Source organism: Panthera tigris, chromosome A2, assembly GCF_018350195.1.
Source record: "Panthera tigris isolate Pti1 chromosome A2, P.tigris_Pti1_mat1.1, whole genome shotgun sequence".
Taxonomy (NCBI): domain Eukaryota; kingdom Metazoa; phylum Chordata; class Mammalia; order Carnivora; family Felidae; genus Panthera; species Panthera tigris.
Genome location: NC_056661.1, coordinates 76,199,043 through 76,215,961, shown reverse-complemented (window position 1 = coordinate 76,215,961; position 16,919 = coordinate 76,199,043). Strand labels below are relative to the sequence as shown.

The 16,919-nt window shown below is 40.2% G+C and overlaps 1 protein-coding gene across 1 annotated transcript in view; it reads left to right on the top strand.

Annotated features, from left to right (window-relative positions):
* DLD (dihydrolipoamide dehydrogenase) overlaps positions 1-15,715 on the top strand; it is a 34,837-nt gene extending 19,122 nt beyond the window's left edge. The window contains exons 9-14 of the mRNA XM_007083959.3: positions 11,773-11,963; positions 12,413-12,583; positions 12,905-13,094; positions 13,750-13,887; positions 14,777-14,866; positions 14,961-15,715. Coding sequence (XP_007084021.1) covers positions 11,773-11,963; positions 12,413-12,583; positions 12,905-13,094; positions 13,750-13,887; positions 14,777-14,866; positions 14,961-15,026 — 846 coding nt within the window. The 3' untranslated portion in view covers positions 15,027-15,715. The remainder of the gene's footprint in view (positions 1-11,772; positions 11,964-12,412; positions 12,584-12,904; positions 13,095-13,749; positions 13,888-14,776; positions 14,867-14,960) is intronic.
* The last annotated feature ends 1,204 nt before the right edge of the window (positions 15,716-16,919 follow it).

Genomic DNA, 16,919 nt, shown 5'->3' with positions numbered 1-16,919 from the left:
CAGTCCCCACCGTCTGGCCCATGCTGTATGGTTAGTAAATGAGTTTTCTCCACTTCTATAGTCTTTCTGCTCTTTAAAAGATTGTTGTGTTTTTTGTTGTGACCCTGGGTGGGTGAATTTGCACGTGGCTCCTCAGTCCTGTCTCTCCCTACTGCAGTTTTAATGTTGGGGTCAGTTTCCTGTCATTACCGTGTCTCAGGCTCTCCTCTTGTCCTCTGTGTGGTCCTTCTACCCTATGTTGTACGGAAGCTGTTCAGTCTATTCTCAGCTCTTCAGGAGGGATTGCCGTATGTGCGGGTATGGATTTCTTGTGTCTGTGGGAGGTAAATTCAAGGTCTTCCTGTGCTGCCATCTTGGACATTTCAGGACTTTTATATCTAAGTGCCAACTAGCACCTCTACTTGTAGGTCCCACAGACACTCATTTCAGTACATTTATAACTTAACTCTTCCCTCCCCCTTTTCCCTCTTTTCACCCTCCAAAAAACCAAACAAAACCCGTTTCTTTGTTAGTATTTCTCATCTTAGTGAGTCATACCACCGCACATCTAGTGGCTTGAGCAGGAAGTTTGGGAAGGACACGACTTCTCTGATGCCATTGTGCCTCATACTGAGTCACTGGGTCCTAATGTGATACTGTGAGACCTAGATGTCATGGATGTAGCCGCCTTTTCACACATCTGCTTATCCTTGTTCAGGCCAGTGTCGTTTCTAATCTAATCTCCCATAGGGGCTGAAGTCCTTTATAACGCAAATGTAATCCTGTCCCTGCCCTGCTAAAAATCCTTCACTAGCTATAGTCATTAGGATAAATCCAAAATCTTTACTGTTATTGAAAGGCTAGCATGATGTGGCACTGGCTCACGTCTCTAGCCTCATTTCTGGGCACTCTGTCTCTCAAACTACGTTCCATGTAGAGCGAAATACCAGTTTCTGAACCAGCTGCACTCTTTGTTTTATCTGTAGGCCTTCTGTTCAGAACATGTATTCCTTCTCCTGGTCCCTGCACTCTCAGAGCCTTCCTCCACTGCCCTACATGCCCTTAAGTGCTCTCACTGAGTGTTCCCTTGCACCCTGTGCTTGTTACAGAATTGATCTCAGTTCACTGATACTACTGGTTCACTTGTGTCTCTTTTGTTAAGTCATAAACTGCATGAAGGCGGAGGTTGTGGCTGCACTTCTGTGCATCTTCACGCAGCACAGTGGCTGGTATGAAATAAGTCGTCATATGTTAGCTTTTATTATTGCTGAGTAAACATTTGCTAATATAATAAATACTTTTCAAAAGTCACCTTACAAGTTACTTTTTTAGCGAAGACTTCCTTTTTTCTGAGAAAGTGCAAGTCTTTCTGTCTTTGAGTCTTAGTATGGTATGTCTGCGTTTGTATCGCCTACTAATTGACAGTATATTGCATTTATTTGTTTATGTCTGTCTTTACTACGAGACTGTAAGCTCCTTGAAGGCAAAGACTGAGTGTCATTCATATTTGAATCTCTGTTGCTTTCCTTAATGCTTCTTACCTAGGTCTTGTAGGTACCGGATCCATTATTTTGTTGTCATCCTTCTGATCCACTCTGGTCTGTCAGGGTCACTTGTAAATGGTGTTTAGAACTAAGCATAATAGGGGCGTCTGTGTGGTTCAGTTGGTTAACCGTCTGTCCGACTCTTTATTTCAGCTCTGGTCATGATCTCACATGGGATCAAGCCCCATGTCGGGCTCTGCACTGAGAGTGGAGTCTGCTTGGGATTCTCTCTGTCCATCTTTCTCTATCAAAATAAACTTAAAAAAAAAATCAAAACTAAGCATTATATTCTGGATAATGGAGAAAACTTCTTTTGATATGTACTTTTAATGTAATGTACTTCTTTTCTTCGTCCTTTAAGATTGGTTGAGTTATTTTTCTTTTTTAAAGACTATCGAGTTTGTAGTCAGTTGAAAACTTCACATCTTTTGCTTGAGGAATTCTGATTTTTTAAACCAAAATAAATAAACCTCAATAAAGGATTATGAACCTTTATCTTTGCTTTAATGTTCACTTGTACCCTTATTCCAGTCCTTTCCTCTTTCTTGATTCTTGCATCCTTACACTTACCTGCTTTTTCTTGCCATGGGTAAATAGATCTGGGAAGACTGTTGACTGAGGCATGCGGTCTATCATCTGATTTGTCTAAATTGGTTAATGAATCCATCTCTGGTGTCATTCATGTCAGTATGAAGTATAGAGAGCCATCTGACGGTACACTTTTTAAGCTGCTTATAAAGGTATTTGAATCTCCATTGATCTGTCACATCTATAGGATATGAGATTTTTTTTTGTTTTTTGACAACTTTGCTGATGATGAAAATATCCTGCATTATTATCCACTCCAGAAAAGCCTTCAGAAAATTATTGACATGACCTGTTTGGAACACTTGGGGTAGTATCTAATGATTTTCAAACCAGCTGTTCAATAATGTCTTCTAGTATTTAGTGGGGATTGACCTCTGAAATAAATTTCAGAATCTATTTTCCAGAATATTTTCTTTTCACTTTGCAAAATTTTAGGCAATGTATTGCCTGTCTGGCACCCTTTGTGACATTTCCCTTATGCCGATTAAGTTCCCAGAGTTTACTGACAGTGTCTCTGTTATCACATTATGATCTGATTTGACTAGAGAGTTAACTTAAAAAAATTGACTAGTTTCTTAGTATTTCCTCTATTCACTCCACTTTGAAAATTGTTCTCATGGGTGGATAAAACGAGCAAGAAGAAAATAATATAGATTTACTTTCTTTTGTTGGTAAGTATAATATCTGAAGCAATACTTCTGTCTTTCATTTCAGTACTTTGGGGTATTTTTACAAGTCTTGGGTCTTTTCAAACATCTTCATGTTTTAGGTGTCACTATATTGAATGTTTTCACAGATGTCTTTTTTTTTTTAATTTAAACTTATTAGAAGTAACTTACTGTGTAGTCTTATTTACCTTTTTATCATAAAGATTACTCACGTGACTATATATGTTTTACTATATACGTATAATATATAGACTTTTACATATGTCTATATGTATATAATATGTAGACTATATTACCTTTTCCCGTTCCAGTTTAGTATCAAGTTTTAGAATCAGATACAAATTTGAATTTCAGCTCTGCCTTACGGGATTATTGTTGGGACTTAGTAAAGTAGTAACCTGTAATACACTTAATCCAGTACCAAACATCCAATAAGCTCTAATGTCTAATAACTGGTAGATACTATTGGAGTTTTCCCATCTCTAAGGATTTTGAAATTCTTAGATTTTCCTGAAGAGTAAGGCATTTGTCTAGCTAGCTGTGGTCACTGTCCCCTACTTTGAATTATAGACTTCAAGATGATGTGTATTATTTCCCATGGTTCTTCCTATTTCTTTTTGCTGTTGTGGGAAATGTCAGGATTTTGTTCATTTTTTTGTGGCTGAATAGTATTCCTTTATGGATATATATCACACGTGTTGTTATTTTAATTTTCTTTTTGTTGAAGTATAATTGACATAGTATTAGTTTCAGGTGTACAGCATTGATTTGACATACTCTTACTGTTTCTTACTTTCTGATTTAGGTTTAAAGAAGTGTTTTTTTTTAACACCTTTATTGCGATACAGTCTTGTGTATCCTTTACCCATTGAAAGTGTACAATTCAGTGGTTTTTTAGGATGTTCACATAGTTGTGCACTTGTCACCACTGTCTTAATTCCAGAGCATTTTCGTCACCTCAGAAAGAAACCTTGTGTCCATTGGCAGTGACTCTACATTCCTCCCTTCTCCCCGGCGCTGGAAACTGCTAACCTACTTTCTCTGACCCTGAAATTGCCTGTTTGGGACTTTCCGTATAAATGGGATTCATGGCATTTAAATCTGTGGCTTCTTCACTTAGCATAATGTTCTCAAGGTTTATATATACTTGATAACTCTTTTTTTGTTTTAATGTTTATTTTGGAGACACACACAGAGTGCAAGTTGGGGAGGGACAGAGAGGGAGAGAGAGAGGGAGGGGCACAGCATCGAAAGCAGGCTCCAGGCTCTAGGCTCTAGGCTCTGAGCTGTCAGCACAGAGCACAATGCAGGGCTCAAACCCACGAACTGCAAGATCATGACTTGAGCTGAAGTCGGGACACTCAACTGACTGAGCCACCCGGGCGCCCCATACTTGATAACTCTTTATAGCCAAGTATTCCATCCTGTGGCCCTAGCACGTTTTGTTTATCCATTCATCAGTTGATGGACATAGGGCTTGTTTCCACTTTGACGCTACGTGTTTCACTGCTGTGCCTGTCTGTGTACAGGTTCTTATCTGGACGCGTGTTTTCACTTCTCTTGCACATGTACCTGGCGGTGGAGTCGTTGGGTCAAGCGGTAATTCAGTGTTTAGCCTTCCAAGGAGCTGTGCTGTGGAGCGCGGCCGCCCTGTCGTGCAGTCGCTGGCAGCGTGAGCTGCTCTGCCTCCTTATCGCTATTTCGGCGCTGCTTTCTTGACTCGAGCCACTCTAACAGGTGTGCTCTGGGGTCTCGGGTTTTCATTTGCATTTCCCTAGTGGCTTGTAACATCGAGCATCTTTTTATGTGCTTACTTGCCATCTCTGCATTGTCTTTCCTGGCATTTAAATGTTTTTCTTTTTTTCAATTTGTTTTATTGAATTTTGAGACATCTTTGTGCAAAGAATATAAATTCTTTATCATATAGCTGTCTTACAAATATTTTTTCTCAGTCTGCCTTTTCTGTATTCTTAATATTAGCTTTTAGAGAGAAGTTTTAAATTTTGACGTCTCTTTTATCTTTCATCTTTTTTTTTCTTTCATGGATTGTGCTTGTGGTGGTGTGTGAGCCTCACTCAGGGTTACAAAGATTCTTTCCTGTGTTTTCTTCCATAAGTTTTATTTATTTATTTATTATTTTTTAATATGAAATTTATTGTCAAATTGGTTTCCATACAACACCCAGTGCTCATCGCAACAGGTGCTCTCCTCAACACCCATCGCCCACCCTCCCCTCCCTCCCACCCCCCATCAACCGTCAGTTCTCAGTTTTTAAGAGTCTCTTATGCTTTGGCTCCCTCCCTCTCTAACCTCTTCTTTTTTTTCTTCCCCTCCCCCGTGGGTTTCTGTTAAGTTTCTCAGGATCCACATAAGAGTGAAAACATGGTATCTGTCTTTCCCTGTATGGCTTATTTCACTTAGCATAACACTCTCCAGTTCCATCCACGTTGCTACAAAGGGCCATACTTCATTCTTTCTCATTGCCACATAGTACTCCATTGTGTATATAAACCACAATTTCTTTATCCATTCATCAGTTGATGGACATTTAGGCTCTTTCCATAATTTGGCCATTGTGGAGAGTGCTGCTATAAACATTGGGGTACAAGTGCCCCTGTACATCAGCACTCCTGTATCCCTTGGGTAAATTCCTAGCAGTGCTATTGCTGGGTCATAGGGTAGATCTATTTTTAATGTTTTGGGGAACCTCCACACTGTTTTCCAGAGCGGCTGCACCAGTTTGCATTCCCACCAACAGTGCAAGAGGGTTCCCGTTTCCACATCCTCTCCAGCATCTGTAGTCTCCTGATTTGTTCATTTTAGCCACTCTGACTGGCGTGAGGTGATATCCGAGTGTGGTTTTGATTTGTATTTCCCTGATGAGGAGCGATGTTGAGCATCTTTTCATGTGCCTGTTGGCCATCTGGATGTCTTCTTTAGAGAAGTGTCTATTCATGTTTTCTGCCCATTTCTTCACTGGGTTATTTGTTTTTTGGGTGTGGAGTTTGGTGAGCTCTTTATGGATTTTGGATACTAGCCCTTTGTCCGATATGTCATTTGCAAATGTCTTTTCCCATTCCGTTGGTTGCCTTTTAGTTTTGTTGATTGTTTCCTTTGCTGTGCAGAAGCTTTTTATCTTGATGAGGTCCTAATAGTTCATTTTTGCTTTTAATTCCCTTGCCTTTGGAGATGTGTCAAGTAAGAAATTGCTGCGGCTGAGGTCAGAGAGGTCTTTTCCTGCTTTCTCCTCTAGGGTTTTGATGGTTTCCTGTCTCACATTCAGGTCCTTTATCCATTTTGAGTTTATTTTTGTGAATGGTGTGAGAAAGTGGTCTAGTTTCAACCTTCTGCATGTTGCTGTCCAGTTCTCCCAGCACCATTTGTTAAAGAGACTTTTTTCCATTGGATGTTCTTTCCTGCTTTGTCAAAGAGGAGTTGGCCATACGTTTGTGGGTCTAGTTCTGGGGTTTCTATTCTATTCCATTGGTCTGTGTGTCTGTTTTTGTGCCAATACCATGCTGTCTTGATGATTACAGCTTTGTAGTAGAGGCTAAAGTCTGGGATTGTGATGCCTCCTGCTTTGGTCTTCTTCTTCAAAATTACTTTGGCTATTCGGGGCCTTTTGTGGTTCCATATGAATTTTAGGATTGCTTGTTCTAGTTTCGAGAAGAATGCTGGTGCCATTTTGATTGGGATTGCATTGAATGTGTAGATAGCTTTGGGTAGTATTGACATTTTGACAATATTTATTCTTCCAATCCATGAGCAGGGAATGTCTTTCCATTTCTTTATATCTTCTTCAATTACCTTCATAAGCTTTCTATAGTTTTCAGCATACAGATCTTTTACATCTTTGGTTAGATTTATTCCTAGGTATTTTATGCTTCTTGGTGCAATTGTGAATGGGATCCGTTTCTTTATTTGTCTTTCTGTTGCTTCATTGTTAGTGTATAAGAATGCAACTGATTTCTGTACATTGATTTTGTATCCTGCAACTTTGCTGAATTCATGTATCAGTTCTAGCAGACTTTTGGTGGAGTCTGTCGGATTTTCCATGTATAATATCATGTCATCTGCAAAAAGCGAAAGCTTGACTTCATCTTTGCCAATTTGGATGCCTTTGATTTCCTTTTGTTGTCTGATTGCTGATGCTAGAACTTCCAGCACTATGTTAAACAACAGCGGTGAGAGTGGGCATCCCTGTCGTGTTCCTGATCTCAGGGAAAAAGCTCTCAGTTTTTCCCCATTGAGGATGATGTTAGCTGTGGGCTTTTCATAAATGGCTTTTATGATATTTAAGTATGTTCCTTCTATCCCGGCTTTCTCGAGGGTTTTTATTAAGAAAGGATGCTGAATTTTGTCAAATGCTTTTTCTGCATTGATTGACAGGATCATATGGTTCTTTTCTTTGATTAATGAGATGTATCACATTGATTGATTTGTGAATATTGAACCAGCCTGGCAGCCCAGGAATGAATCCCACTTGATCATGGTGAATAATTCTTTTTATATGCTGTTGAATTCGATTTGCTAGTATCTTGTTGAGAATTTTTGCATCCATATTCATCAGGGATATTGGCCTGTAGTTCTCTTTTTTTTGCTGGGTCTCTGGTTTAGGAATCAAAGTAATGCTGGCTTCATAGAATGAGTCTGGAAGTTTTCCTTCCCTTTCAATTTTTTGGAAAAGCTTGAGAAGGATGGGTATTATCTCTGCTTTAAATGTCTGATAGAACTCCCCAGGGAAGCCATCTGGTCATGGACTCTTAACTTGTTGGGAGATTTTTGATAACTGATTTCAATTTGTTTGCTGGTTATGGGTCTGTTCAAGTTTTCTGTTTCTTCTTGTTTGAGTTTTGGAAGTGTGTGGGTGCTTAGGAATTTGTCCATTTCTTCCAGGTTGTCCAGTTTGTTGGCATATAATTTTTCATAGTATTCCCTGATAATTGCTTGTATTTCTGAGGGATTGGTTGTAATAATTCCATTTTCATTCATGATTTTATCTATTTGGGTCATCTCCCTTTTCTTTTTGAGAAGCCTGGCTGGAGGTTTATCAATTTTGTTTAGTTTTTCAAGAAACCAACTCTTGGTTTCATTGATCTGCCCTACAGTTGTTTTAGAGTCTATATTGTTTATTTCTGCTCTGATCTTTATTATTTCTCTTCTTCTGCTGGGTTTGGAGTGTCTTTGCTGTTCTGCTTCTATTTCCTTTAGGTGTGCTGTTAGATTTTGTATTTGGGATTTTTCTTGTTTCTGGATTGCAATGTATTTTCCTCTCAGGACTGCCTTTGCTGCATCCCAAAGCGTTTGGATTGTTGTATTTTCATTTGTTTCCATATATTTTTAAATTTCTTCTCTAATTGCCTAGTTGACCCATTCATGGGTTGACCCATGCTTTTGGAGGTTTTCCAGACTTTTTCCTGTGGTTGATTTCAAGTTTCATAGCATTGTGGTCTGAAAGTGTGCATGGTATGATCTTAGTTCTTTTATACTTATGAAGGGCTGTTTTGTGACCCAGTATGTGATCTATCTTGGAGAATGTTCCATGTGCACTCGAGAAGAAAGTATATTCTGTTGCTTTGGGATGCAGAATTCTACATATATCTGTCAAGTCCATCTGATCCAATGTATCGTTCAGGCCCTTGTTTCTTTATTGATCCTGTGTCTAGATGATCTATCCATTGCTCTAAGTGGAGTGTTAAAGTCCCCTGCAGTTACCACAGTCTTATCAATAAGGCTGCTTATGTTTGTGATTAATCGTTTTATATATTTTGGGGCTCCCATACTCGGCACATAGACATTTATAATTGTTAGCTCTTCCTGTTGGATAGACACTCTAATTATTATATAATGCCCTTCCTCATCTCTTGTTTCAGCCTTTAATTTAAAATCTAGTTTGATATAAGTATGGCTACTCCAGCTTTCTTTTGACTTCCAGTAGCATGATAGATAGTTCTCCATCCCCTCACTTTCAATCTGAAGGTGTCCTCAGGTCTAAAATGAGTCTCTTGTAGACAGCGAATAGATGTGTCTTGTTTTTTTATCCATTCTAATACCCTGTGTCTTTTGGTTAGAGCATTTAGTCCGTTTACATTCAGTGTTATTATTGAAAGATACGAGTTTAGAGTCATTGTGATGTCTGTAGGTTTCATGCTTGTAGTGATGTCTCTGGTACTTTGTGGTCCTTGCAACATTTTACTCACAGAATCCCCCTTAGGATTTTGTAGGGCTGGTTTAGTGGTGATGAATTCCTTCAGTTTTTGTTTGGGAATACCTTTATCTCTCCTTCTGCTCTGAATGACAGACTTGCTGGATAAAGGATTCTCGGCTGTCTATTTTTTCTGTTCATCACATTGAAGATTTCCTGCCATTCCTTTCTGGCCTGCCAAGTTTCAGTAGATAGGTCTGCCACTAGTCTTATGGGTCTCCCTTTATAAGTTAGAGCCTGTTTATCCCTAGCTGCTTTCAGAATTTTCTCTTTATCCTTGTATTTTGTCAGTTTCACTATGATATGTCATGCAGAAGATTGATTCAAGTTATGTCTGAAGGGAGTTCTCTGTGCCTCTTGGATTTCAAAGCCTTTTTCCTTCCTTGGATCAGGGAAGTTCTTTGTTATGATTCGTTCACGTACACCTTCAACCCCTTTCTCTCTCTTTTCCTCTTCTGGAATTTCTATTATACGGATATTGTTTCGTTTGATGCATCACTTAGTTTTCTAATTCTCCCCTCATACTCCTGGATTTTTTTATCTTTTTCTCAGCTTCCTCTTTTTCCATAATTTTATTTTCTAATTCACCTGTTCTCTTCTCTGCCTCTTCAATCCATGCTGTGGTCACCTCCATTTTATTTTGCACCTCATTTATAGCATTTTTTTAGCTCCTCATGACAGTTTCTTAGTCCCCTGATCTCTGTAGCAATAGGTTCTCTGCTGTCCTCTATGCTTTTTTTCAAGCCCAGCGATTAGTTTTATGACTATTATTCTAAATTCTTGTTCTGTTATATTGCTTAAATCGTTTTTGATCAATTTGTTAGCTGTCGCAACTTCCTGGAGTTTCTTTTGAGGAGAGTTCTTCCGTTTCATCATTTTGGGTAGTCCCTAGGGTGGCTTCAAATTGCAGGGCACTTCCCCTGTGCTGTCTGGAGTAACTTGTGTTGGCGGGCAGGGCCGCAGTCAGACCCGATATCTGCCCCCAGCCCACCGCTGGGACCACAGTCAAACTGGTGTGTACCTTCTCTTCCCCTCTCCCAGGGGCAGGACTCACTGTGGAGTGGTGTGGCCCCTGTCTGGGCTACTTGCACACTGTCAGGCTTGTGGTGCTCCTTCAGTGGGATCCGGCATATTAGCCAGGGTGGATCCGCAAGGTGCACAGGGGTGGGAGGGGCAGGCTTAGCTCGCTTTGCTGTCGGTGGTCCCCTGTGGGAGGGGCCCTGCATCACCTGGAGGGAGGCAGACCCACTGGAGGGATGGATCCACAGAAGCACAGCGTTGGGTGTTTGTGAGGTGCAAGCAAGTTCGGTGATGGTGACTGGTTCCCTTTGGGATTTCAGGTGGGGGATGGGAGAGAGAGATGGCGCTTCCCAGCGCCTTTGTTCCCTGCTGAGCTGAGCTCTGCCTTCCAGGGCTCAACACCTCTCCCTCCCATTGTCCTCTCACCCTCCTGCTCTCTGCTCTCCAAGAGTAGAGCTGTTCACTTTTAACATTCCAGATGTTAAGTCCTGCTGGCTCTCAGAACTCACACAGTCCAGCCCCTCCGCTTTTGCAAGCCAGACTTCGGGGGCCCTGCCTTGCTGGGCGGGCTGCCCCTCCACTGCCCCGGCTCCCTCCCGCCAGTCCGCGTCACCTTTCCGCCCTTCCTAACAACCTTCCGTGGGCCTCTTGTCTACACTTGAGAGGTCTGGAGAGTCCATTTTGCTAGTCTTCTGGCGGTTTTCTGGGTTTTTTAGGCCGATGTGGGTGGAATATAAGCTATCAGCAGGAGGAGGTGAGCCCAGCGTCCTCCTATGCTGCCATCTTCCGTTTCAATCTTCCATAAGTTTTATAATCTTGGGCTTTACCTTAAGGTCCATGCTTCATTTTGGCTTAATTTTTGTATATGCTTGTGGTTGAATTTTTAGTGTTACTGTATTGGCTTTAGTTAACTCAGCTTTCCAAAAACTCCTGAAACTTTTAAAAATGAATGCATAAACCTAATTGAAAGGTAAAACCTCTTAATGGTGAATTTTAAATTACCAGGTGATTTTGATACAAATTCTTGCAGAGGATATGTTCATAGTTTTTCATATTTTATTTAATGTAAAATTATATTCATCTTGCCTATTTCACAAATAGGTATTCAAAGTGATAATTGCTAAAATAAAACCAGCGTTCTGTTTAAATTATAATTTGAATAAAAAAGTAAACATGTCTCTATTGAGAAAGTAAAATAGGAAACCAGTTTAATAGTTTACAAACATTGGTAATTAGTAGCAACAAGAGGCTTTTTCTTCTCCCTCAGGACCTCCTTTCCCACTTGTTCCCCTCCTTCTGGACCAACCAGTTCCGGTATAGCTCTTTCCCTCTCTTCTTCAAGTCTTTGTGCACACGTCACTCCCAGTGAAGCTTTCCCCAATGACCCCATGGTTTAAAATTGCAGGCTTACTCCTCCAGTAGTCCTGGTTTTGTTTCCTCATTTATTTCTCTCAGAGCACATTATTATCCTCTGAATTTTACTTCATATGCCTCCCCTACCAGAGTTTAAGATCCCTAGGGGCAACGTGTTGTTCACTGATGTGTGCCTAGATTATAGTAGGTGCTCAATTAATGTTGAAGGAATGAATAGTATATGAAATATGTTTACCACAGGTTAATTTGAGGTTAATTTTAAACCTCAGAGCTTCTAATAGGAATGTATTAATAAAAGAAAATATCTGACAATAAGTTAAAATGCTTTGGTAAATATCTACTATAGAAACTTTAATTTTTTTTTTTTATGACTTTTAAAAACTATTCTCTACAGGGTTCAGTTTGGCAAAGACTTGGTGCCGATGTGACTGCAGTTGAGTTTTTAGGTCATGTTGGTGGAATTGGAATTGACATGGAGATATCTAAAAACTTTCAACGCATCCTTCAAAAACAAGGATTTAAATTTAAATTGAATACAAAAGTTACTGGTGCTACCAAGAAGTCAGATGGAAAAATTGATGTTTCGTAAGTATGCTACATTTGGTTTTGATATGATATCCTTAAGAAAAACACTCCTTTTGCAGAATCGGATTTGGTTAGAACTTAGGGCCATCTTACTGCTTAGTATAACTCCATATTGCTTATTAAATCAGTCCATTGAAATTCATGGTTAAGTTGATGCTAGGAAAATTAACCCAGTGTTCTCACTGTAATGTGATTTCTCATAGTATACATTCAGAAATATTTAAACTCTCAATGTTCAGTGAAACTCAGTATTTTTAGATCTATGTGGAAATCCATAATATTAGATTGCTTACTATTGATAGACCTCCAGGGGATATGTACAGTTTTTCATTGCCTGACTCCTGTTAGAATTGTTGGCAACACTTGAGAAATGTCTGGTCTTAATTCTAAGGTCTGTGAGTTTTTTATGTTGATGTGTGTTTAATAGTCATACACTGTTCATTGTCTAGTATTGAAGGCGCTTCTGGTGGTAAAGCTGAAGTCATCACGTGTGATGTGCTCTTGGTTTGCATTGGCCGACGACCCTTTACTCAGAATTTGGGACTAGAAGAGCTTGGAATTGAACTAGATCCTAGAGGTAGAATTCCAGTCAATACCAGATTCCAAACTAAAATTCCAAAGTAAGTTGGATAGTTAATTGCATTTTCAAAAATGTTTTAATTTATTTCAAACACTGTTGAAAATCTGACTTTTGCCACGCTTAAAACACGCCATTGGCTTTGGGGAAGAATGGTAAACTTCTATGTGAAAACAAAACTAACGGAAGTTTTTCATTACCCAAAGACTAGAACCTGAACTCACAGATCTATGAAGAGCTGTATTTTATATACTTATCGGTTATTTAATAACTAGAGACTTTTATTTTTATTACCACGGCATGACTGAAGATGAGTATCTGTGGTGGCCGAAGTTCACCATGTTTCTTTTCATCTGTGCGGTAGCATCTATGCTATTGGTGATGTGGTTGCTGGTCCGATGCTGGCTCACAAAGCGGAGGATGAAGGCATTATCTGTGTTGAAGGAATGGCTGGTGGCGCTGTGCACATTGACTACAACTGTGTCCCATCGGTGATTTACACGCACCCTGAAGTTGCTTGGGTTGGCAAATCAGAAGAACAGTTGAAGGAAGAGGTAATTATCTTTTTTTTTTTTTAAGTTTGTTTATTCTGAGAGAGGTTGCAAAGCGAGTGGGAGAGGGGCAGAGAGAGGGGGTGAGAGAGAGAGAGAGAGAGAGAGAGAGAAAATCCCAAGCAGCCTCCGCACTATCAGCAAGAAGCCCGATGCGGGGCTTGAGCTCACACCATGAGATCATGACCTGAGCCAAAGGTGGACGCTTAACCAACTGAGCCACCTAGGAGCCCCAAAAGAAGAGGTTATTCTGAATGCGAGGGTAGTTGTACTGTATAGCGTATGAACTGTGTTAATGACCCTGGTGGCTGAGAATCATTTTATTATTGCATTAATGCATTTTGAAATTATGTAGAAGTTATAGCTTCTATACTTTTCCCTTTGTTAGTAGCATAGAGGAGATCATTCACTTGCCTGTATTCAAATAGTAATTCCAGAGCTTTTTAATTTCCCTTGAAATATCCCCAAGTAGACTGGCATTTGCTTATGTTTGTACCCAAACTGTATCTCATTAGCAAGAGGCTTTGGTCTTGCCTTCAACACACTCTGAAGAATTGCCTTCTTGGGGCTTATTTTCTGAACAAATGACGGATGACTTCACCAATGGGAATGCGTTGTTTCAGAGTTGACATAGGTTGTCCTTTTCTGTCTCTCCCAGGGCATCGAGTACAAAGTCGGCAAGTTCCCCTTTGCTGCCAACAGCAGGGCAAAGACCAATGCCGACACAGATGGCCTGGTGAAGATTCTGGGACAGAAATCCACAGACAGGGTACTGGGAGCACATATTCTCGGGCCAGTGAGTATTCTAGACCCCACATCCCATCGTGATTTCTGGAAAGTGTTGCTGTGTAGATGAATTTAAAACCACCTGCTGTTTACATCCTGAGTTTTTTATTTACCGGCAAACATTTGTGTGTGGTTTCTGATAAGGCAGCACTCAGTCTTGGCCGTCACATCATCAGCTTTCCATACCGCAACTAAGGTTATCCTTTTAAAACCTACACCAGGCCCTGGGCCTAACACTCTCCAGTGGCCCTTTTCAGCTTTGGGCTGTTATATCCAAGGCCCCACTAAATCTGGTCCTGTCTGCCTTTGACCTCATGTCTTCTCACTGTTGCCTTTTGCTCATTGATTCCCTGTCTTGTGGGCCTTCTCTCAGGTTGTTAGCAGGCCGGTGTTGCCAGGTTAGAGCCCTTGGGCTTGGAGAACCTGTTGTCTGGAGAGCTGGGCCTCCCGGGCTTTGCATGAGTGGCTCCTACAAGGTCTCAGCTCATGTGGTGCCTCTAAGAGAAGCCTTTCCTACCACTGAATCTGAAATATGGCCTCCCCCAAGGTATCCAATGTAATCATGATGATAGGCCCCTCGAGCGCTTACTCTGGAATACGTTTTTCTGAATACATTCAGTAACTTTAGTTTTCCCAATTCTGGGAGGTAGGAGTCACTGTTCCCATTTCTGAAGTGAATAAATGGAATGAAGCACACAGCATGAGCACTTAAGGTAGTAAGTGGTAGGGTTTGAATCCAGGCCAGCCGGCTCCAGAGCCTAGGCCCTTAACTTCTGTGCCACCTTTTCTGTGAAGCTTTTCCTGACTGAGGCTTTGGTTAACTGCTGTAACAGCAAATCTTGTTAGCTTGTAGTTTTTGCCTTGGGGCATAAATGACTTCTTGGTTTATTATTTTCAAGGGTGCTGGTGAGATGATAAATGAAGCTGCTCTTGCTTTGGAGTATGGAGCATCCTGTGAAGATATAGCTAGAGTCTGCCACGCGCACCCGGTAATTACCAACAGTGTACGGAATAATGCCTACCTAGATTTTCGTCTCACCTGCAAATAATTTGCTTTGTAATTTCAAATTTCTTCCTTTACAGACCTTATCAGAAGCATTTAGAGAAGCAAACCTGGCTGCATCATTTGGCAAATCAATCAACTTTTAAAATAGAAGATTCTATTTTTCTGAAATCTCCTGGGAGCTTTTGTAGAGGTCACATTTCTGAACAGGAAATGCTCACAGCTCCAAGAATTTCTAGGACTGAATTATGAAACTTTTGGAAGGTTTTAGTAAGTTTGGATGGAATGGAATAATCTCATCTATTTTAAATAAATTTAATATTTTGTTTCAGCACATTAATATTGGAGGAAGAAGCTACTTATAGTAGCTTCCTGGAACATTTTCTTCAACCCATATTTTCATGCTGTTTCTGAAAAATTCACCTTCACTAAATTTATGTTATGTAGCTTTTAATCTCTGCTATTGTAAAGTTGGATTTACTTACATGGATGGAGCTGGAGGTAGGGTATGTGAACCAGCTGTGTTTGATGCAAGGTGATCAAGTTATTTTAAACTTGGTTTTCATATTGGAAACAGAGTTAGTCATTAGAATAAGGTTGAAATATGTATAAACCAAACCAATGTAAATAAATGGTCTCTCACTTGTTTTATTTAATCCCCAAATTCTTACGGTTTAGAGGTAGAATGTTTAAATTTTTAAGGACCCATTGAGGTCTACAGTCTGTAGTTAGTTATCCAAATTAAGGAGATACATCTGTGAAATTCAAATATTAAATGAGGACTCATGTATTACAGCAGGGAATGAAAATCCAGAAATAAACAGTCTTAAATATACATTTACTGGTTGTTTTGAATGGATATCAAGATGGTCCTAGTTCTTCTCTGACTACCGCTAGTGTGTATTCTTATTTCTCTTTGTTGTTCCTTTTAGAGGCCCGGATGTATCTTTTTACCACACTGGGGGACAACTGTAAAGTCATTACCTTTACGTCTGTTAGTGATTCCAGCTCTATGTGGAACATAGACTTTTGGAGACATAGCATATTTAGTCTGCTGTCTTCTATGGATTTCCAGTGTGTCCTTGGCTGGGTAAATGACTATTTCTTTGTATTTGTTGACTTAATGTTTAAAATGGCCATTGCTTGGGGCGCCTGGCTGGCTTAGTCCATAGAGCATGCGACTCTCGACCTCATGGTTGTGAATTCGAGCCCCACACTGGGTGTAGAGGTTACTTAAAATCTTTGAAGGAAAAAGTAAAATGGCCATTTCTCAAATAATTAAATGTTAAATGGGCTTTTGCATATTTTAGCTAAATTTAAGTATCATTTCAGATTAAGTACTTCTTAAATTTAGGTAAGTGTATTCTGAAAAGGAAAAGAAACTATCTTGAAGTAGAAGAAATACGTAAACTAGATACTTGATTGCAATTTAAAGATCATAGTCTAAGGAAAATTTAGAATGTAATCTGTCAGCAGAAAGCTGTGTGGAGTAAGATACCGTCAGTATCTTGTTACTGAAAATGCTCAGTAGTCTTCGGGTTTTAGTGGCATCACACACATAATGGGTCCCATCTCCCTTTTTCTTCCTATGTCCAGCAGTCGTAGATTGTGGTGTGGTCATTATGAATGTGACATTGTAAAGGCTCTGGGTTGTTACCTACCTCTGAAAACTAGGGAATTTTTCTTCAGTAGGCAGTTAACTTGGCTAAACTCCCGACTCCAAGTTTGTTGTCTTTGCTGGGGGCACACACAGGCCAACCAGAGGTTGGGCAGATTATATGTGCAGTTGGGTGGCCCTCCCCATCGTGCCGTGCTCTTCTGGGGTTCCTTCCTCCTATTTCAGTTCTCCTCATTGCCCCAAATTCAGTCCTTCCGATCCTGTAACCAGAAAAACTTGGCTTCTGCCCAAGTTGCCACTTCCTGGGACCTACCCTCAAGTGAAAAGCCGTTAAAAATGGGAATTAGACCCAGTGCTGTTCTTGGTCACCTCCCTTGTACCTTCTGCCTGCTTCTGGTTGTTTTCCCAGACCTGTACTTTT